Source organism: Lontra canadensis, unplaced genomic scaffold, assembly GCF_010015895.1.
Source record: "Lontra canadensis isolate GAN:19392208 unplaced genomic scaffold, GSC_riverotter_1.0 scaffold31, whole genome shotgun sequence".
Taxonomy (NCBI): Eukaryota; Metazoa; Chordata; class Mammalia; order Carnivora; family Mustelidae; genus Lontra; species Lontra canadensis.
In genome coordinates this window covers 16,448,777-16,472,842 of record NW_022631025.1, presented here as the reverse complement: position 1 = coordinate 16,472,842, position 24,066 = coordinate 16,448,777, and the positions used below count along the sequence as shown (strand labels likewise).

General features: G+C 40.5%; 1 protein-coding gene across 7 annotated transcripts in view; it reads left to right on the top strand.

Moving 5' to 3' along the window:
* Nucleotides 1-24,066, top strand: part of PRUNE2 (prune homolog 2 with BCH domain) — a 255,353-nt gene that overhangs the window by 37,545 nt on the left and 193,742 nt on the right. For all 7 annotated transcript variants that reach the window (XM_032866673.1, XM_032866674.1, XM_032866676.1 and 4 more), the window contains exons 2-4: nucleotides 14,283-14,387; nucleotides 17,738-17,940; nucleotides 19,938-20,101. In XM_032866673.1, coding sequence (XP_032722564.1) covers nucleotides 14,283-14,387; nucleotides 17,738-17,940; nucleotides 19,938-20,101 — 472 coding nt within the window. The remainder of the gene's footprint in view (nucleotides 1-14,282; nucleotides 14,388-17,737; nucleotides 17,941-19,937; nucleotides 20,102-24,066) is intronic.

Genomic DNA, 24,066 nt, shown 5'->3' with positions numbered 1-24,066 from the left:
CCTGAGCAGAAGTTCTATGTTCCAGAGACAGAGGCTGCTGTGAGCTGTGCCAGCAGGTTTGTGTGAGTGACCCGCAGGGCCACACTGCCATCTCGAATTCCCTTAGCTCGTGCTGATGCTCTGCTTCAGCTACTGAGGGAAGTGGGTGACTCCCCCAGTTTCCAGAATCCTACATAAATATTAATGCTAGCATCACTTCCCGTGCTTCCTGTAAGCACCTCATTCAAGAGGTTATTTGTAGTGATGGACACAGCAAACCAGAAAGCACCTGAGAGTAGGTGTGGACATTTACTGAGCAACCCAGCATTGTATCTGCACAAAGATGAGCACCTGTTTTCCAGAAGGCTCTATATTCTTAGTAGAAGGCCCTGAAAAATGTGTTTGGAAGGATTGAAAACAAAACAAAAGAAAAACAAGTAAATTGAAGAGTTCAAAGGGTATTAGACCTTTTGCTACTTTGGATCTTTTCCCCTCTGTTCTTGATATTAGTTACTATAAAAGTTTTACAGAAACATTTAGTGTATGTCATGTATGTGCTAAGAGTCATCTTCAGTTTTCCCAGGATATTTTGGTAAGAAGCAGTTGTGAAGGACTCTACCCCCTCTATTTCTACCTTTGTGTCCAGAGGACATTTCTTCTTCCATACGTGGGGAAAGTGGAAAACAAGGAGGCAGTTCTGAGTGATTTAGTGATCATGACTGAAATCACAATTTGGGGCTATCTCTCTGCCTTTCATAAATAACATCTGGCAGCTAAGTCAGTTCTGCCCTTCTGTGGTGCTTTATGGCCCAGAATTGGGTCTGCTAGATTTACATGTACTAATAACAAGTCATATTTTGATCTAGAGGTCTATGGTATATTTGTACATACTGCTTGAGATGTTTAAAAACAAAATTATTATTAACAACAGTTATGTCTTCACAATACGGATATATTAGAATGTGGAATGGATTCACAAGTCAAGAATTTTAAGTCTTGGGAGGAAAGGAGAAAATCAAGATGACATAGTACTCATAAAATCCTTCACTTTATAAAATCATTTTAAAGTATTATTTGGAAATTTATACCATGCAGTAGATATAATGCTCTGGGGTGTGTGTGTGTGTGTGTGTGTGTGTGTGTGTGTAGACAGAGAGAGAGAGATAGATCAATCCCACCACCAAATGAGAGTCTGTTAAGATTTAGGGAGAGAGAGAATTACCTGCAACCTGTAATATAAATCTTAACACTTGGGCTATTAACAAATTGTTACTCCTAGTTCTGTTATTTCCTAGGAACATAGCAAACAGATGACGTAAAAATTGAAAACTCTCTTCTGCCCAACTGATATATCCAATACGGTCGTTTTCACCAGTAAATATTGGTTTGAGCATCTGGTGTGTACAGGGCACTGCCTTAAGAATTCTGGAGGGTATGAAGTTGGAGATATTTCCAGGGCTCTCCAGGAACCATCAGTCTGATGGAACTGGACCTCTCATACTGAAGAGCTAACCCCCAAATACATGAGTGACTAGGAGCTGAAGATGGCATATTCTCCAGACACATATTTATTTCTGAATTCTACTCATGTATTATTACACTAACATTTAAGGCACATTGAGACACATATTTTTTAAAAAATCAAAATTTAGAAGAATGAGATAAGTAAGAATGTGTGTGGTTTCTTCCCTCGCTCTCAGGTCAACTGCCTCACTTTGGAAACCACTGATTAAAACAAAACAAAACAACAACACAACAACAACAACAACAAAAACACTGCTGGGTTTCAACTGGGTGAATCCCAAGTTCTCTACCTCCAAACTGAAGTAAATCTAAATAATGTAACACCAGCAGTTCTTTCTGAAATTTTCCTTGATCAAGTTGAGCAACTCAAGCAATCCCTTTCAAAAACCAAATGCACATATATTCTGTAGTTGACAGAAACCATGTGGTCCGTGGGAGCTCATCATCGGTCTTCTTTAAAGCCCAAACCACAGTATCAGACTCTCCTGCCAACCTCTGAATCTAAATGTCAGGGGTGGGGCTTGGACATTTACATTACGGGAATGTTTTAGTAAGTGATCCTGGTGCAGTCAGCAAGAGAGCAGCGTTACCCAAGTGGAAACCACATCTTGCTTTTCTTCTGAGAGGCAGGATCCAGGCAGGAAGAAGCAGCCATGGGATGAAATGGAAGAACATTGGAATACATATTTCCAGGTTATTAGATATTGATCTGACTTACTTGTTTGGTAATAGCTGCTTAGCTTCCGCTTTATGGATATTCCATAAACCCAACAACTGTTATACATGGAGGTCATTTCTTATTTGGTTTTCTTTTTCTCCATTACAAATACTGCTTTAACAAACATTCTTTGGGATTGTGTTAAATATACATATTTAGCAATAGATTTTAAATAATAAGGAATTTTAAAATATCCATAATTATTGGTGAGTTTGTTTCTATAGACTTGATCCCTAAAAAAGGAATAAGAAGTTGATTAAAAAATTTGAACATTCTGCATTTTCATGGATACTGTTGAATAATTCCCATTTTGATTGTAGTATTCCTAACTGCCACATGCTCTCTGAGCAGCAGTGGATGTTAACACTCTTAATTCTTTGCCAATCTGATAGTAAAAAAAAAAATGACATTTTCTTGTTGGTCTGATTTCCATCTTCATGACAACTAATGAGGTTGACTTTGTCTTCATTTATTCATTTCTTTTGTTAATTGCCCATTTACATCTTTTATTGATCATCCCATTGGTTTGTCTTTTTCTAAATCAATGTGTGGGAACTCTGTATGTTAGGAACACTGCCCTTCTAATGGCAAGAATTTACAAATATTATGCATATATCTCCTGCTCTATTGTTTATCTTTTATTTTTTTAATAAACATATAATATATTTTTATCCCCAGGGGTACAGGTCTATGAATCGCCAGGTTTACACACTTCACAGCACTCACCATAGCACATACCCTCCCGGATGTCCATAACCCCACCCCCCTCTCCCAACTCCCCTCCCCCCAGCAATCCTCAGTTTGTTTTGTGAGATTAAGAGTCACTTATGGTTTGTCTCCCTCCCAATCCCATCTTGTTTCATTCATTCTTCTCCTACCCCCTTAACCCCCCCATGTTGCATCTCCACTTCCTCATATCAGGGAGATGATACGATAGCTGTCTTTCTCCGATTGACTTATTTCGCTAAGCATGATACCCTCTAGTTCCATCCACGTCGTCGCAAATGGAAAGATTTCATTTCTTTTGATGGCTGCATAGTATTCAATTGTGTATATATACCACATCTTCTTTATCCATTCATCTGTTGATGGACATCTAGGTTCTTTCCATAGTTTGGCTATTGTGGACGTTGCTGCTATAAACGTTCGGGTGCACGTGCCCCTTCGGATCACTACGTTTGTATCTTTAGGGTAAATACCCAGTGAGGCTCATGTAATGTATCAGGTCCCATTAGAGTATGTACATCTTTTTTTTTTTTTAAGATTTTATTTATTTATTTGACAGAGATCACAGGCAGAGAGGCAGGCAGAGAGAGAGGAGGAAGCAGGCTCCCTGCCAAGCAGAGAGGCTGATGCGGGGCTCAATCCCAGGACTCTGGGATCATGACCTGGGCCTAGTCAGAAGCTTTAACCCACTGAGCCACCCAGGCACCCTATTATTCTTTTCTAATACAAAATTGAACTAACTGAATTATATGTTGTATATATATATTATTGAGATATATTGATGTAAATATTGTGTTAGTTTCAGGTGTACCACATAATGATTCAATATTTGAATATGTTGTGAAATGCTCACCACCATAAGTCTAGTTAACATCCATCACCATGCAGTTATAATTTTTTTCTTGTGATGAGAATTTCAGTATCTCCTCTCTTAGTCTTATCATTTTTTGGGTGCTATTTTGCTACCAAAATTTCACTGCATCTAAAGATACTAACAAATGATACATTCAACACTTTAGATTTAAATTTAAGTTGCCTTAGCCTTTTTACCCGAGGCTAATGACAAAACAGAGAAGCAAATACACTCCAGGCAAGAGCTAAGAGACCAGGATGGAGTCTGACCTGTATTATTGCAACATTTTCAGAAAGCACATTTTCCTTTCTTGAGGAAAAGATGGCACAGAGTATAGCATCGTCCTTTAGTGCTCGAAATGATGATGCCATATGAAATAATGCATGCTTATTGCATCCTTAATGCAACGTACTGCTCCATAGATGCCCAAACCAAAGGACAAAGTAATATCTTATTGATGTTGCCAGAGTCGAATATGTTTATAATATTTTAATAGTTTGTCAATGAGAGTAGGATAAAAAGCTCATAGGAAGACAATAATGTTTAATGTCCATATGAAAAAAAATGATGTAGAACACTCATAATCACAATAAATACAAATTCACTTTAAGATGCTGTTTTACTTGTGAACATGCTAATGCTTAAATGCAGAATTGAAGGCTTGAAAATCAGGTGAAAAATCTGTAGGTGAAAATGTAAATTTCTACAATCTTCCTGGTAAGCATTGAAACACTTATATTCTTTGACACAGAAATGTAAAATTCAGGAGTTTATCCTGAAGAAATAACTAGGCATGAGCACAAGAATATTATCTTCCAAATATTCCCTGCATTCTTATTTATATTATATAAAATTAAAATAACTTGAATCTACAACAGTAGAGGATTGACTAACTATATTACAGTGATCCTTATGAAAGAATACTGTGTCTGCTAAATGCCATAATTCCTTCATCGTTCAGGTTTTCAATAGTTGTGAGCACCTACTGTGTACAAAGCAATAGGCTGGCAGCTAGGGTTAGAAGAGCAAATACGTTACCCCTGATCATGCCAACATTTACATTTTAGAATTTTAGAAGAATACTCAAATGTTGTTGAAAAAGAGCGGTTACAAAATATTATGTGTAATATGATCACAGTATTACAAAAGAGAACACTTGTTAAAGTACAGAAAAAGGTTGGAAGGAGTACACTAATTGTTCAGAGTGATTCCTTTGGGTCTTGAGAATTTATTTGTGTTTCTATATTTTCAAAATATTTTATAATGAATATATTTTCTACAGTAATTAACACTACTCTGATAGTATGAATTAACTGTAAATTTGACAGGACAAATTAACCTTCAGCGACATGGGTAGGTTTCCATACATGTGTATCAGGGCTGTTCTTTTTCATTTGGTCTTTAAAACTCTTGTATTGCTTTGACAGCAATCATTTAGTAAAAAATTCTTCAAAGCTTTCCCTAAAGTTCAGTTATCTGCTAGGTGGTTTTGAATTCTGGAATGACTCCAACCTGGAGGTCTGTCTTAGTCTGCTCGGGCTGCCATAACAAAATAACCAAATAGTACTACAGACTGAATGGCTTAAACAAGAGAAATTTTTGCTCACAGTTCTGGAGGCTGGAAGTCCAAGATGAGGGTGCCAGCATCGTTGAGTTCTGGCGAGGGCCCTCTTCCTGGCTTGTAGCCCTATTCACCCTGTGACTAAGAAAGAGAGAAGGAGAGAGATGGGGGGGAGAACAAGAACTTTCATCTTGAGGGCCCCATTCACATGACTTCATCTAAACTTATTTTTTCCCCAAATCCCCATCTCCAAATACCATCACATTGGGGGTTAAGGCTTTGAAATATGAATTTTGGGGACACACAATTCCATCCATAACAAGGTCTAAATCCAATAATGGGGCACAGACAGCAGAAGATCGGAGGAGCTAAAGGAAAGGCTCATGGATGCATGCTCCTATGGGTAGATGAAAAAGAGTACAGTTCTTGAGTCTGAAAAGAGGAAAATTGAGAGATTTGGAGACCTGTAAAACCACAGAGTACAAACTTCTGGGACAGGACATCTACTAAAGCTAGAAGGAAGTGGTCCTAAGTGGGAAATTGAGGAGCTGTCCCATTCCGTTGGTAATAAATGTATGGACACATTTCCCCCCAAAGTGGAATGTCTGTAAAATGATAATATGTAGGCAAGCTGTGTAGGGTCATTTCTATAGGGGCTCTTTGGGAAAGGTAAAGACTTAGAGGGGATCATCCTTGACCTTTCATGGTTGAAGCTGTGGAGGAAAAATAATGGTGCTGCTGCCCCAAAACTGTCCTTTGAGGACATTGTCAGAATCCTGAAGGAAAATATAAAAAATCAAATGCCATAAGTCAATAACGAATCCAGCCCCCATCATTATTTTGACCCGGAAGAAGTACATAAACCATATATGAGGTCACTCCTTTTGAGAACACTGTTTTCAAGATGGGCAACAAACAGGTTGAGGAAGAATGGATTCAGCTGAGAAGGTGTCCAGAGCGCCAGCTAAAAGGTCTGATCCCAAAGGAACCGGGGAACCAGATGGCCCACCCAAGAAAGAAGGGTGTCAGCCAAGACCTGGTTTTGGCTTTTGGGTGCCCCCACTGCCTACCCACAGTGGCCTCTGCCTTTGACAATACAGAGGGAGGTGCAGGTGCATTGGAGCTGAGCTGCTGATGGCTGAGTGTGCTCAAACTGACTCCCAGCCCCTATTTGTCCCCAAATGAGAGCTAGGAAGAGAGTGCATTCTCCACCTTAGTAAAGAGAAGTCTGAGGGGAAAAAGATTGGGGCCAGCTGGGAGGGCAGTGAGGGGAGAGGTTATAGGCAATATATACTTATCTGAATTGATCAGTTTCAGTTTTATCAGAAAGTGAGACAAATTACCTCAAAATCATTAGAGTCTTATCATTGAAAGCTTTTTGCCTTTTCCTAATTCTTTGGTTCATATTCATCTAGCACGTCACCAAGTAAATTAGGACATTTATGAGAAAATTTAATATAAAATGTCTGTGTCCCGAATTTGCAGATTCTGGTAAATGTGTTTGCTTTTAGACATGACCTGAGGTACAGCTCTCTGAAGAAACTAATTATGACCATTAGAATGAAACTAGACTGGGTGGCCAGTGAAATAGAGTATCCTATTTAGTGATATCATGGAGATTTTTTTTTTAAGGCACTTAATGGTGATTCCAGAACTTTTATACACACGTATGTGTTCATACAGTTGCCACCCTTGAATTAAAAAGAATGAAGACGGTTCATAGTTTTGATCATGGAGCATGGTCCATAGCAGACTTTTAAGTGGAAAAAAAGGAAGTATCTAAGGAGTGGGAATAGAAGCCCCCCATTTTTGTAAAGTACACGTGTTAATGTATATGCATAAATTAACAATGTGAAATAATCCATAATTATTGAGCTGTTAACAGTAATTATCTTTGTTTTATTAATTTTTGTTGTGTCTAACTTTTTATAATTTCATGTGGTATTTTTTCCTTACTGGAAAAATAAGCAAAAGTAAAGAATAAAATCTAAGGGTTTCAATTAGCAGGAAAATCCCTGTGTTCTGGGGATCTGCACAGTGATAAGCATTTCCCTCTTTTTTTTTTTTTAATGACTTCCGGTTGATGCCATGTCCTTTATTCCCTCTGGCATTCTCTCCCTCTGTGCCCCAAATTTTCTCCAGGTAATAATGAGATTATGAGACATTCAGGAGGTGAGGATATTATCTTAAACCCAGGCCCATGTCAAGACCACGTCGTTTGTTTACCGAATGAACAAGGGATGTGACTTATGTATTTCTGGCAGAGCTGACCTGGTTCCTTCGGAGGACCAAGTTGCTCTGGGCATTGCCTTTGTCCTTGCTGCTCACTTGCCTGTGGTCCTTTTTGTATCTCCTCCTACCTGGCTTTCCTGGTGACTGGACTTGGGTAGAGTTGGGGACCTTTGGGGTCATGAGCTGCATGTTAGGTGTGACACCTTCCACCCACCCTCTGTTTTCTCACTTAGAATCGTGGTAGCCGCAGGAGCATGGGGTCTCCTGGGAAAAAAACAAAGCCCTTTTCTGGACCACACACAGCCAGCTTCCAGGAAGGAAAACCCCTCATTGACTTGAATTAGAAGTAGTCAAGGAAGCACTAGCTCAACTTCCAACTCTCCTCTTTGCCTGGGTTTCTTTGGAGATATAACCCAATACATCAAGAGCCTTCTTTTTCTCCTGCTTTTTCATCTGTTGGTTAAGGATGAAGGCCTAAGAAATGTGCCTTGCTTTAGGGTGTTAGGAAAAGACAGGGTCCCAATAACTGAAGGTTTTGTCTGCAATGTTTTCAGAACAAAATTCATTTCAGTTCATTGTTTTTGAAAACATTTTCATAGTATTTTTAAGAAAAATGCTTTGGGGAGGATGAGTATGAGAAGTCATAACTGTATCACAAGAGCTGTTGACTAAATGTTAATTATGGGACTTTAGATGTGTCAAGTTATAGGTTGGAACAGTTTTGTTTCTGAGGATATAACTATGAGGAAACTGATGGAGGGGCCTAGGCCTCTGGCAAGACCCTGGAAACCCTCTTTCCGATCGATTCTGCTTTCTGTGGGTGTATTTGAAAGTGCTTTTGCCTGACAAGTGCAATTTCTTTTAATGGGCAGTTGTATCTGACTGCGTAGGCATTTTGCTGGCTTTTTAGAAGAGATAAGTAAACTTCATTAAGAAGTCTCATTTTCGTGTCGTACAGAATTACCCGTTGAAAGCATATCAAAATTGTGATCTGGGATACTGGCATGTTCAATATATCTTCTTTTATACATTGATTAAGGAAAGATTCTGCCCATCTATTTGGAAGTGTAGATGACAAAGCAGTATAGTATCTATTTCTACCTGTTATTAGGATTCCATTCTGTATTGGACTTGTGCAGCATTGGGTCTAGGCATTAGTGATGAATCTTCTGTCTCCTGACATTGCTTAATGCTTGGTGTGCTTATGTCAATAACAAGGAATGGGTACTTACTTGCCAGATCTGTTCACTCCTGGTAAAAGTTTATAAGGTCACATATAGAAAATGTATACACTAGGCAGTAAATATTTGTTGAACAAGATGGATGTAATCTCACCTCAGGGCCTTTGCCCTGGCTATTCCACTGGCCTGAGATATCCTTAGGTCCTACTTCTTCACTTCAGATCTTTCTCAAACATCGCCTTCTCAAATAATCCTCATCCCAGTGAACCCTACCCCCCAACTTACTAATTATTTGGCTTTCATATCTCCTTGAACTCAAATGCGAGAGCCATGAGGGCTGGGATTTTTGTCTGTTTAGTTTACTGTTGTATAGCACAAATAGATTCTTATTAGTTGAGTGACAATAATTGAATTGATAAAACTGTCACTTTTATTTGGACATAATTTGTCTGTTTATGAATAATTCAGACCACACTTTGAACTGTATCAAAGGACATAGATATGAAGATTGGACATCTTCAAGTCTATGAATATGTGGAGATGTGAAGTAGGAAAGGGTCCACAGACCTGCTAGGAGAGGCACAGATCCAGGGAGTGTCACTGTGGTCAAGAGTCCCTTCTCAGTTCCAGGAACCTGGTTCACTGTTGCCCCTGTAGATGGGACTACTGCCACAGAGTAGACCAGACATTGTAGGGATCCACATTACCATCTTTGGACACACCTGAAATCCATCCCTAGGCTTTATTGCCGGGACTTGACCTCTGTTCTTGTTAGGTTCACATGGCCAAGGTCATCTGTGGTGGGAAGCTTGAAAGTGGAGCCTGCATTCTGTGGTTGTTGACCCCCAATCTGAAAAGCCAAATCCTACCCATTCCTTAAGCTCACCTACTGTTTGAGTTTACATAACTAATTTCATGTTTTATTCCTCGAAGCAGGAAGAAGTCTTTTGGAACATGGTCGTGATAATATCTAACTTTTACTACACTTTAATTATATCTTAGTGGTTTTTGGTAGGGTTCAGGCACTTAGGAACATCTGAGATTTTTTGAGGCTGTGGCTGTCACCGTTTTTGTTTGTTTGTTTGTTTGTTTGTTTTAGATTTTATTTATTTATTTGACAGAGCTCACAAGTAGGCAGAGAGGCAGGCAGAGAGAGAGGGGGGAAGCGGGCTCCCCGCTGAGCTGAGAGCCCGATGTGGGGCTCAATCCTAGGACCCTGGGATCATGACCTGAGCCAAAGGCAGAGGCTTTAACCCACTGGACCACGCAGGTGCCCCGAGGCTGTCACCTTTTTTTAAGATTTTATTTAGAGAGTGATAGCACAAGCAGGGGGAGGGCAGAGGGAACGGGGAGAATCCCAAGCAGACTCCGTACTGAGCAAAGTCCCCAATGTGGGGCTGATCCCAGGACCCTGAAATCATGAACTGAGCCAAAATCAAGAGTCAGGAGCCCAAACGACTGAGCCACCCAGGTGCCCCTGGGCCTCTCATTCCTAAGGCTCAGTGGCAGGCATCAAAGTTACCTCTGGTTGTGATGTCTCTTGTCTGGTCCAACATTTTCAGCCAACTTGAAATTTCTGATCATCTTTTGGGACTGTGCCATAATCCCTGGAAGGTCTCTTTAAAATGAAAGCGTGGAATTGCTTACAGAGAAGCAGATCAGTCCCTGATAGTGTGGGCACCAGCATGGCACATTTTGGTGGAGGTGGGTGGTGGGGTAAAGATAGAGTTGGAACCTGGGTCCTGGGTCATGGAGTACAGATAGCAGACGGGAGCAAATGGCACTCAAAGAGGCCACGAGTATGAGGAAGGTTGATGTGTGGGAAGAAGGGAGATCAGAGGAGAGGCAGGAGAGTCTGAGGAGAGAGGCATGTAGCATCATGAGAAGAGAACCCTCGAGATTTTGTACCGGGACATTCTATAGTCTGACCAGTAAGATGCTACATACTATTTTCTCTTTAAATGGACAAGAATGAATAAATCACAGTTTTGGAAAATTCCTGAGTTGTGAGAATTGGTCTACCATGCTTTGAGTTCACAATCTTAGTTAGCTTCTCCTTTTTTTTTTTTTTAAGTAATAATTGGCTTAGACTTGGAAGTGAATTGACACACAAGTCTTCTTCTTATTTTCCCCATGTCTTTCATGAAAGTTGAGTATTGAATGAACAGCTGTGCCCAGGAAGTGTCAAACTTAGATAAGAAAACAGATTAAGTCACCTTTGGGGTAATCTTGATGTTATAAATGTCTGAAGCCTCACTATATTTAGAATGTATATTTAACGTTCTATTTTCTTCCTCAACCCCATGCTCACTCATTTTGTAGATGCTGACGTCATTATGGCATTGTGGAGTGGTTGGTGCAGGGCAAGGGAGAGGGCTCCCTGTACTGGATCATGGGGTCTGGGGATAATCCTGACCCATCACAGACTCCACTGACCTGTAAAAAATATTGTTAATCTTCTTACTGTCTGCCTTACAAGTTCTGAGAGGAGAAATGAGGTAATGTCTACTTAGACCTTCAAACTTCTCGGAAGAACAGCTTTCTACAGTAATAAGATTTCCTAATGCATTTGTTTGTGTTGTAATGGAGTATAATTCCATTTACTTAAATTTATTTAGGTGCCTCTAGAATGTCTGATAGTCTTGCACAGGGGAGGCAGTCTGACTTTCAGATGAGAACTGGGCCTAGGCTAGAACCCCCAAGGCTATAAGTGAGCCAGCTATACATTTATGAAGTTAAGTGGAGGAAGCCGGGAGAGGAAGGAAGTGGGGTTAAAGTTGGTAGTGATGAAGGGGAGGGAGTTGTAATTACATTCAGAGAATTTATATCATACGTTCAAGTCATGTTGTTTTACTAAAGATCAGTATCTCAATATATTTGAAAAAACACGTTTATTTTAATTTAGCAATAGCACATATTAGATGACTCATCTGCAATATCGATCCTGCTCTCACTCTCTGTATTGATAGACTCTTTCATCTCCTTCAAGATTTACTTTATTGTGTTTCTTTTTCTTTTTTTTATTTTTTTTTTTAATTTATTTGACAGAGATCACAGGTAGGCAGAGAGGCAGGCAGAGAGAGAGGAAGGAAAGCAGGCTCCTTGCTGAGCAGAGAGCCCGATGTGGGGCTTGATCCCAGGACCCTGGGATTATGACCTGAGCCGAAAGCAGAGGCTTTAACCCACTGAGCCACCCAGGGGCCCCTTTATTGTGTTTCTTGGGCCATAGCCTGTTTGTTTAAAAACTTGTTTCCGACTCTGACATCAGCAGTCCCATACTAACAATAACAACTTCATAGATTTATTTGTAAAATACCTAGGAGATTGCTAAATAATGCTTTGTCTTTTTTTCTGTAGGAAAAGAATAAGTTGCTTTTTTGGAATGGTCATGAACAGTGTAATTTTTTTATAGCCTCTTTGAGTGATACTGCAATTGAGTAGGCTTTCTAGTCAGTCCTAAAAAGAGAAGTTGAAACAAAGGGTGAAAAGTAGGGAAAGGATACATATGTGCCATCTCTGACATGCTATAAAGAAGTTAATTTAGATTACAGTTATCACTATCGGACAGCATTGTTGTGGAACTTTCTAGAAGCAAGCACTTCTTTGGCATTTCCAACGCAGTATTTCACAAAGAATTCAGCCTTCTTGAAAGGAATTTTAAGTAACTATTGAAGTTAACCTGGAAAGAAAACAGTATGTCTTGGTGAGTGCTGTGAAGTGTGTAAACCTGGTGATTCACAGACCTGTACCCCTGGGGCTAATAATACATTATATGTTAATAAAAAAAAGAAAAAGAAAAAAAAAAGAAAACAGTATGTCTTCTCTTCCATAGAGGTGACTGTTTACACTTTTAATCACAACTGATTGTATTTTTAGAGCAATAATACTAATCATATCCCTTTCCTGGGGGGAGGAAAAAATGTTACTGCTGTCATTTGCTAAACTACAGAATACAATGCAGAGAGAACATAACCTGTTACCAAAATGTGGCATGAAAAATAAATCATTTCCAAAATGTGTGTTGCATGCCAAGGCCCATTGAAAAAAGTCACTCCATCTCTCAAATTACGAACAACTTAGGTGCACTTTAGTGGATCAGTTGGTTGGTCTGACTCTTGATTTTAGCTCATGTCATGAATCTCAGGGTCATGGGCTGGAGCCCCGTGTTGGGCTCCCTGCTCAACACAGAGTCTGCTTGAGAGTCTCTCTCTCCCTCTCCCTCTGCTCCTCCCCACACTTGTACATGCTCTCTTTCTCTCTCACTCTCAAAATCTTAAAAAGAATATCTAAGGACATAACATAGAATACAGTAGTTCTGCCTTATCCATGGTTTCATTTTCCATAGTTTCCATTACCCACAGTCAACTGTGGCCTGAAAGGAGTTGATCCTCCCCTGACACATTGTCAGAAGGTCATTAGTAACCTAACACTACGTCACAGCACCTGTGCATTCACCTCTTCATCTCATCACCTAGGCATTTCATTATCTCATGTCATCACAAGAAGGTTGAGTACAGTATAATAAGATATTTTGAGAGAGAGAGACCACATTCATGTAACTTTTATTACAGTATATTGCTCTAATTGTTCTATTTTATTATTAGTTATTGTTAATCTCTACCCTGCCTCGCTTAGAAGCTTTACATAGGTATGTATGTATAAGAAAAGACAGAGTGTAGGATTCAGTATTATCAGTAGTTTTGAGCATCCCCTGGGGGTCTTGAAATGTGTCTCCTGCAGATAAAGGGGGACCACTATACTGTGGATCTTCCCTTTGGACCAAAATAATCTTTTACTAAAAAATTATGACTCAGAGACACAATTCATATCAAGTTAGACTGTAATAATCTTAACAAGACCACATTTTTGTTGGAAAAGGTCATCTAGAGGACATGACTAATGGCTGGCCTATGAGCTAGACTCAGGCAAGACTTGTCCAAGACTCATTCCAAGACTCGTCCTTGGAATATGCACTTTGTCCACCATTCCCACAGTGGGAGCTGTTCCAAGGATGCAGCCTTGACAGAGTAATGTGATGTTGAGACCACACGTGACTGAGCCCAGTGAAGTCCCCTGTATAAATGTTTAAGATTCTGGCAGGTGGGTGTGAAGATCTACCTATCTTGCAGGCGTCCAAGACAAGCCTTGTAAGTAGGCTTGTTTATTAAACTACCACCTACCCATCTGGAGGGGTCTGCCTCTTTCTTTGGTCTCGCCCTGTCCTCTGCATGTGGAGGTCACTTGCAGATGTCACCTGGGGAACCTCCCGAGGTTGTGAACCCACCATTTTCTGTTCCTGACAATGCACTAGAATTTGGGCCTTTCTGAATGTTGAACATGTTCTGCAAGTTTGTGTCCTCATCTAAAACTTCATGATGAATTGATGAATTTCTGCAATTGTGTGTGACTATCGCTGAGGAATACGTTTGGAAAAAATATTGAAAAATGTCTTTTTTATATTGATCTGTTGCACATTAAATTCTGACGTTTTATTCGAATTTGTTTCAGAATCGGAGCAAACGGTTGGAGAAGGTCCATGTGGTTATTGGACATAAATCATGTGACTTGGATTCTCTCATTTCTGCCTTCACATATGCTTACTTTCTAGACAAGGTGAGCGGAAAGAAGATTATGCTTCTTGTATTTGAATTATGATGGGACTCATAAGAACAAACATTTTCTGGAAAAGCGAGGAGACTGTTTACTTAAATTTTCATGTTCTGGTTTAGTGTTGCAGAGAATAATGTGTTATAATCCATTAAACAACACATATGTATTGGTCATCTACTATACGTCAGGCATTATATAGTTATTTTTTATTTACTTTCTTCATGAAACATTATTTCAGTAAGATCAATGGTTTCAAATAAAAATTTTTAAAAAATGTATGATAGTTGTTTACTTTTATGAGAATTCAGAGAACTAACAAAAGTAAGGGTCAGAATTTCTTGTTTTCCTTTATCATCCTTATTGGTTAGCCTTACTGTTGGGAATAGAAAAATATGTGCGTGAACATTACATGAGATACAGAGCATGTTGGCTGGAATTTTCAGTGACAGAGGTATCACATGTCACATCTATATTCTGTTCTTGCCTTTTAGCCCTGACTTGTGCAGCAAGGTCACTCTCGGTTTGTGATAATCTCCCTTGAGTGAGAATCTTTGTACTCTGTGAAGTCTATAATGTCCCTACAGAGGTGGAAAAGACCATTTAATAAATTGTTTTAAAATTTCAATTTCATAAAATTCATCAGCCCATGATAATGAATCACCTCAAAGTCTAAAAACACACGTTATGAGTGTCTTGGTGCTATTTCCAATTTCACAGAATTTTTAATTTTCCACAGTCTGATTTGTTTTATTCCAATTTTGTTTGGATCCTTGGCTCTGAGAGTGTGCATAGCTGATCTAGAGTGATTTAAATTCATATGAAACCCAGTCTTCCAGAATGAGCTGTGGGTGGCAAGAATGGCTTAGGGCAGCAGCTGACAAAAATGCCAGGTAAAATATTCTGATCTCTACATACAGACTTTATTGTCGAATTTGTCTTAAAATTTGTTGAAATTTATGAGGGAGACTAATTGGCATAAGGAGATAAATGTGCCTATGTCAAGACATGCATTTAAATGCTTAATCCTGGGGTACCTGGGTGGCTCAGTGGGTTAAGCCTCTGCCTTTGGCTCAGGTCATGATCTCAGGGTCCTGGGATCAAGGCCCACATTAGGTTCTCTGCTCAGTGGGGAGCCTGCTTCCCCCTCTCTCTGCCTGCCTCCTGCCTACTTGTGATCTGTCTCTGTCAAATAAATAAATAAAATCTTTTAAAAAAAATGCTTAATCCTATTAGCTGGACTCTTGGACTCCTAGGGAAAAAAAAATGTTGCCTGTCCCAAGAACATAGAGTTAACTGAACCAGACTGGTTTTTAGACCGATGGTGGCATGGACTCTTAAGGAAATTATAAATAACACCACCACCACCTACTGCAATGTCTTGAATATAACATGAGCCCAGAGGAATGGGAAAGTAGTTGTGATAGATAAAATGGATAAAGAGATGTGTGATCTCTTCTCTTCTTCTAAGGTTCTCCACTCAGCCTGGGGACAAATATGGAATTATTGAAGGGTCACATACTGTCATTTGCCCTATTTCCGGGCATTCCTCTTAGTTCACTGGGTCCTGCCCCTGACCAGAGGTTTGCATCTCCATTTGAATTTTTTTCCAAGAACGTGGTGACTTCCTCTGAGAGTATTAACACATAGAATCAATGTAGAGCTGTGCAACTTCCCATGTATGGCTCCATTTAAAAACTTTTCACTCTGGTAGGGAAGCCCCATTCTACAGATGGGTTAAACTGAGTTTCCAAAAGGAAAATGGCTTTCTCCAAGTCACACAGGAGAGGCTGAGGCTAGAACCTAGTTCTGATCCTAACCTCAAAATAGGTGCTACTCCACCATGGCCTCAGGCCACATGCACTTGACTCAAGTTTCAATATCAGGAGTTTGATACAACTCAATTAAGGAAAATAACTTACCATACTTCAATTCTTAATGATTATTGCACAGTTGTGATTCAGGATTAGCCTGACAGGTAAGAGAAAAGTCACTTTGCTGGAATGGCCTTGTGCTTTGTATGCTATAGAAGTGGGTGATTTCTTTATTTCACTCAACAAATATGTATTAAATGCTTACCATGTGCCAGACTGTTTTATGCACTAGGAAATTGAACTGAACCAAAAAGACAAAAATCCCTGCCTCCTTTTTATTTTTTTAAGACTTTATTTATTTATTTGAGAGAGAGAGGGAGAGAAGGAGAGAGAGAGAGCATGAGCAGGGGTAAGGGGCAGAGAGAGAGGGAGAACCAGACTCCCTGCTGAGCAGGGAGCCCCAAGCAGGGTGACATCCCAGGACTCCAGATCATGACCTGAGCTGAAGGCAGGCACATAACCGACTAAACCCCCAGATGCCCCAAATCCTTGCTTTCTTAATGCTAGGAGGGAGATGGACGAAAAATGTATTAAAATTATAGAATAAGCACTATGCTTTGATAGAGCTAGTGATGATGTGAGAACAAAGTCCATTTACTTTATGAAAAATTCAGTGTTACCAAACCCCACCTCCTCTCAGAGACATCTGGGATCTATCACTGTGCACTCATAGTAATTTTTAAAAGCAACTTTATTATTTTTAAAAATTCCTATAGAAAAGTAAGCGTGTTATTGTGAATCTGAAATTCTCTGACTCCCACCCCTCACCTATTTCCTCTTCTTACCATAATTTTTTAATAAGAGCTTTGTTATTAATATGATTTTTGAAATAAGAAATGGGCTGAGATCACCATCTGGTAGTTTGTGGGCCAAATCTGGCTCATAGAAGAGTTTTTGTTAACCTACCCAGTATTTCCAATTTAGAAAAATAAATGGTAACACACATCACACGATAACAGCCCCAAATCTAGAGTTCCAGCTTTTCTTGAGTAATTGAAAAGTTCACCTATCCTGGACTTGCAATTTTTGTGTGTAAACTGTCAGCTGGAGCTGAATGGCAAGGCATCCCATGTAGATGGGACATATCTGCCCTTCTGTGTCACCACAGTCTTCATCTGCCCTGCTGAGCTCATTCCAGTTTTCTTCCCGTTTCATAAAAACATATGAATTTGTTTCCCCTGAAAAGGAGAAGTGTGTGTGTGTGTGTGTGTGTGTGTGTGTGTGTGTGTGTGTTAATTGTGAAGGGGTTGAAATAAGACATAAAAGAATAACAAGAGGTTAAAAAATATTAGGGGCCATTTACCTGTAGCTAATGCTCTGCTAACTGGGTGCGGGAGAAGCTGATTCTGCAAGTCATATGGGTGAGTGAAGCCCAAAGACGTTTGTTCCCGTTACCGTCGCCCTCAGGCTTGCAGCAAATGGAGTTGTGCTCTTTCCTCCTGCTGCTGCTGGCCGTGAATCAGTCAACTCTCTTCTCCGCAGGTCAGTCCACCTGGGGTTCTCTGTTTGCCGGTGCTGAACATACCAAGAACCGAATTCAATTACTTCACTGAGACAAGGTTTATTTTAGAAGAGCTGAATATCTCTGAATCATTCCACATATTCCGAGACGACATTAACCTGCATCAGCTCAACGATGAAGGGAAGTTATCTCTAACACTTGTTGGCAGCAGCGTGCTGGCCAGGTAAGGGTCTGGAGGGAGGTTTGATCCTTGAATCAAGGCCTCGATGGAGAAAGGATTTTTGTGACCTAAGGGAGATTGCGTTAAAGGCAGAGGGCATCAGAGGGAAAAGAATATTTTTTCTTCTCTTATGGCAAAGCGTGGGCTATCCCAGTCCTCCCTTTTGACTTTTGCATTTCAAATATGACATCTTTGAGTGGGAAGTTTTTGTAGCAGTGACCAAGATGATCATTTTGAACTATTTCAGATGGTGTATTATAGCAACAAAACAGTCCTGAATACTGATGCTATAAATATGTAATGAAAACTGAAATTAAACACGAAGCAAAACTGAAAGGTTCTTAAGAAAGATATCTCAGGGGTGAAATGAAGAATCACATGCATCATCTATGAAAGTCATCCGATCATCGGCTCATTCATTCATAGCATTTAATACGATAAGAGCAGGATGGATTTCTAAAGTTCATGTAGCTTAAATTCGTTATTTTATGGACAAGAAATCGAAACCCCACTGTTGCAAATGACTTGTCCGAGGTACCACATGCAGTTACCGAAATAGTGTGGGTTAAATTTGGGTCTTTTGCCTCCTTGAGTAAGTGCCAGTTGGTGCAAGAATGTACAGGTACATAAAGAGGAATGAGCCCAATTGTCTGCCTGCAAGGACTTCCCAACCCAACACAAAGATGCTCTTTTGAGAAGCTCGGTGGTGCTACCAAATGAAGAGTTACCAGTGAAACACCTCGAGTTTGAGACAATAGCTTTCTTGCATACTTTGCCAATTTGCTAATAGTTTAGGACATTCACGGGGGAATTGACGTGAGTACACATGAAAGAAGAACTTGTACAATTATCTAATTTTTTATTTAGCCCTTGGTAGGAAGTGTATTCAGGTACGCATACATGGTAATGCCAATCATTTGTTATAAAGAATTTTGGAAACAGTCTGCCTACATGGGGCTGTCTTTATCCCCATGCTGTTTGAAATATAAATTCTTTTGAATATTTATTAATCAATTGTTGACAACTGGCTGAGACTTACTGGGAGTTTATTTGACTGACTTCAATTATTGATGCTCAGGGTGATTGCCTACTTGACTAAATGTATGTGTTAATTTTTTCAAACCAACTAATGCAAGTAATGCAAGAAGCCAAAGGAGTGAACTATGCAACATGTGTGTCAGTCAGAATCCTTGGAAGAGTTTTGTTCCCAGCTAAACTGAAAAACTTAAGCTGGTGTTGGGACTGATGCTGGGAACTCCAGCTTTAGGACTATTTATGAAACAGAATGCTTTCCAAAAATAAATAGACATCTTTGTGTCTTTTGTTGCCACTCATTTGTTTCTGGTTTCTGGGAGATGGGAAGACCAACATCAGTCTTATTCACATCTTTCTTGAGGCCTTTGATAAAGCCACCTTATCTCATGTAAAAGATGACCGTGGAAATAAGTCAGCCCGTATAGCTTTTCTCCACCACTGGGACTGCATGTGCAAGTTCTGGAACCAGATTATCAGAGTTTAAACACAAGCTAGTCTGCTTACAAGCTTTGTAACCTTGGACAAATTTCTTAGCCTCTTTGTGCCTCCATTTCCCTATTTTTAAAGTGGGAGTTTTACTAGAACCCATTTCATAGGGTCATTTTATAGTAAGATGTAAGATGTAGTAATATTCCATCTGGCCTGATAACAGTGTCTGGCCCATAATGGAAGCCTAGTAAATGTTAGCTATTATTAATTATTGCTATTATTATTATTATTTACCAATAGCAAAACAAGATAGAAGTGCTGAGGTGTGGGGGGCTACCTACTGAGACTCTTGGGGAGTGAATTCACTGAAATGGAATGTGAAGGCACATAGAATAAGGGTCCTGTCTTCCGAGTCATGTGAGCTTACTCAGATTTTAGGCTGTTGAGAGGAAGTCATTTGTGTGGGAGTAGAGATTACATACTTCCAGAAAATGTGCCATATCTCTTTGTGTTTCTCTCCTCCATTTGCTTTACAGTGAGGACAAAACCTTAGAATCAGCAGTTGTCAAAGTCATTAATCAGGTGGAGCAGAGCGATGGCGGCCTTGAGTTCCAAGAGTCTTCCTCTTCCCTCGTGGTGAAAGAGATCCTCCAGGAGGCTCCTGAGCTCATCACCGAGCAGCTGGCTCATCTCCTCAGAGGTGAGAGACGGCTCTTTCTGTTAAATACTGGAAGGCCTAATGGAGTGTTTCTCAACTTACTCATGCAGAATGAGTGTGATCCATTCTTGGGTTAACAACCCCTTTCAAGACCACGGGAAGCTTCATCAGAGAAGCAGGGAGTAAAGAGTTTGTTAAAGAGTAGCATTATACTGCATATTAAAATGTGCATTTAAAAATAGACATGAGAGATCTTTGCTGTTTCATTAGATGAGAGTTTTAAGTGGAGCTGCGACACCTCTGTTGAGGAGCTAGAAGAGCTCTTCCGGCTGGCCAGCATCTTCCAGAGGTGATTCTTGCCCCACAGCCCGGTGACTCAGGGCCAGAATCCATGTCCTCACGTTGAAATATATGCTTGGTTTGTGGAATACTGCTAGGATGGCAAAATAAACACTTTTCACGTTGGTGATTTTATGTTGGGTCTTTTATAGTCACCTTGTCACCTCATTGGCTGCCATCTTGTAACATTTCCCATCCGAACTCAGCCATGTGTTCCCAGCACGTTATCATCAATTCCCGTTTGACTATTTTTCATCTCCGTCCATGAAGCCCAAACCACTGCCAAAAGGGCTTTCTAACCTGGAAATTGCTAGTTGACTTTGGTGGCACAAAATTACCACAAAAATTCAGTGTTGTCTCACGTAGAACAGCTTTGGTTGTTGTATAAAGCTTGCTCTTCCTTTCTTTCATAATCCATCTTGAACATGGTAGACTTGGGTTTTTCTCAGAAGGATCTCACACAAGAAAGTGAAAAACAGGGATTAACAGACTGAAAGAATTTTAGAAAAGAAAAGAGATGACCAAGAGTATGTTGACACCACTCCTTTGAGGACACTTTCCTTCACTTCCTGTCTCTTCCACAATGTGGAGAGGAAAATATCCAAAAGTTATGTAGTTCCTGTGAATATTTTAGAACCAGTGGCCCCAGTAAACCTGTTTTAAATTTTTTCTGGCAACGGACATCTGTAAAAATGCTCTGTGGGACACTGTACCCTCAACTAAATCAAATAAATACAGTCATTTATCTCTGTGACAGAGCAGAAGGAAAATAAAGGTAATTAGGGATCCCAGCCAAGAGGGAAGTTGTTTGACAATGCAAATGTGCAGTGCAGGCAAATGCTGAAGAGTATTTTGTTTCAATTTTTTGCACACTAAGAAGCTTGATTTATTGTTTAAAAAATACATGTATTATTTAACAGGAAAGAGAGTCCACAAATCGCTTGTCATCGTGCTTTTCTGTAAATAGTTAAATGAGATCAAACTGTGATACACTGGTACAAAGGTATGATTTTGCTGTCAATGATGACAATAATGATGACATTCAGATTTGGGGGATTTGTAGGGATGCAGGCCCTTTTATGAGTGATGTTGGTTTTAGTTAGCAAAGCTACCAGGAGTCAGAGGGAGGGTAAAGGGCCTTGGTTTTTCTTATCATTGGAGGTTTTTCTTAAAGTTGGGCTTGAAATGGCATCCTATGGGAAGCTGGCAGAGTAGGGAGGTCACTCCCTTGCTGCCTAGACATTGGGATATAAGAGGATAAAGTGCCTCTCTGTGTAAAGACTGCAGACAGAGAGACTGTCATGAGAGAGTCGGGTCGCTAAGCCTAGAAGGTGGCTTACTACAGGTGTCCCGAGAGGTTTGATGTTAAAGAGGAAACTCAGTTGTTCCAAGTAAGAAGTGAAAGTTCCTAAATTGGGATGCCTGGCTCAGTTGGTTAAGCGTCTGCCTTCGGCTCAGGTCATGATCTCAGGGTCCTGGGATCAAGCCCCACTTTGGGTTCCCTGCCCAGCAAGGAGCCTGCTTCTCCCTTTCCCTCTGCCTCTGCCCCTTCCTCATCGTGTGCACGCTCGCACAGTCATTCTCTCTCTCTCTCAGATAAATAAATAAAATCTGAAAAAATAATTATAAGAAAGAAAGAAAGTTCCTAAATCTTTAGTAAGTATCAGGAAAGAATCAAGTTGAATTTTGCAATATTCACTAAACTCAACATTAGATTTCATAGTTTTCCCAATCATGTGTTATCACCGAACCAGATGGGAGTTTTTGATGTGCCTGTAAATAATTTTAACATTCTTTATTTTTAGTAACATGGATAGTTCTCTGTCCAAAGAGTTTTCTCTAGAAACAGCTAGTTATTTTATATTTTGGAGTGCTCAACATAATCATTAGTTCGACACACATTTCTAGAGTGTATGTATGCATTTTTCTAGGTCTTGAAGGAAAGTAAAATTTCTATGCACACCTTTGCCACAAAGAATTTTGAAAAAACGTCTGTTTGCAGATGTTGTGAGACTAAATATTGATGGCTGAGGCTTGGAAGAAGGGTCTTTGAAAATATCCTAGTTAGACGTCTTTGGGGGATATATTATTATGAACTTTGTGCTCAAAAAACCTGAATTTACTGTGAACAAAGTACTCAATTTGATTACTCTTGGCCTTTCATTCCCATGGTCATATCCTAGAACACAGCATGCTGAGGCACAGTGGGCTGCTGTAGACGGATTTCCAGTGGGCCATCGATCGCCTCAGTCACTGGAGAGGACCCTCAGGAGATGCCTCTTAGCCCATTAGGCTGGGGGAACAAAGGGTTAATTTTCAGAGTGTTCCTTAATGCGGGAGAGTTTGGACCTGCTTTTCCTTAGTCTTGCTTGATTAGCTTCTTCTCCTCTGTTTAACGTCTAAGTATTGCAGCATTGTCGAACTTCATCCTGGGACATCTTTTTTCTATACAATATTCTGTTTTTTTAAGCTTTTTATTTAAATTCCGGTTAATTCCCATAGAGTGTGATATTAGTTTTGGGGTAGAGTGATTGCACACTTCCATGCATCACCTGATGGCTCCTCCCGACAGGTGTACTGCTGAGTCCCCAGCCCCTCCCTTCTAGTAACCATCAGTTTGTTCTCTGTAGTTGAGTTTGTCCCTTGTCTGTACCCTGCGCTTAAGTGACCACATCTCATTCTGAGATTTTAGACCTCTCCATAGCATAGTCCAGCTCCATCGGCAATGCCCATGCGACCTCTTCACATGCGTGTCCAACTGACACCCACCTCCCTGGGGCTGGAATGCACCCCTGTGGTTCCCTCTACCTCCAGCCCTGCTTTATGTCAGCTTCCCCAGATCAGCACTGCCAACCGCCACCCTTGACACCAGCCACCACCTGAGCAGGTGATTCTATTTCCTTCCCTACCACATTGATCCATGAGCCCGTCCTGCTGACTCTCCATCTACAGCCTAACCTGACCCCGTCCGCTCTCCCGTGATCACCAGCAGCGATGCCGCCAAAGCTGCCACTCTCTCTCTCCCACAAAGGCAAAGGCTGCCGGAGTGTTGCCTCTTCCCTCCGTAAAAGCTGTAGTTCATGAAGTCGTCAGAAATGGCCTTTTGAAACTGTAAACCAGTTGTGTCCATCTCCTGCTTAAAATCCATCACACCAAAATCCAAGCACCATCCCCAAGCCCCCAGTCTACATATGGACTCTCCCTTTCTGCCCTGAGGCCATGGATCCGCCCCCGCCCCCGCCCCCACCCCCGTCCTGTCCTTTCCCTTCGAGAATTCCCGGGACAGAGGCCCTTCAGTCTTTCAAATATACCAAACTCTTTCCACTCCTGAGGACCTACATGAGCTGTCCCTTCCTTCTAGAATGCTCTATCTACTTCTCTTTCTATCACGACTTTCTTCCTCCCTTTTACTCTTCACTCCAGAATGCAAGCTTCATGAGAAAGCAGACCTTCTCTGTTTTGTTCACCGCTCCCCTGATGTGTCTCTCTGGCTCCCGGAACACTGCCTGCCACATAGACCCTCAGTAAAAACAGTCATAAGAGGGATTATGCACGACTGTGTATATACTATTTTGATGACTATTGATTTAGTTAGCTCTGTGAAATGATAATATCCATTTCATTCATGCCTATACCTCCAACCTTCTTAATGTCCAGAATTTAGACAT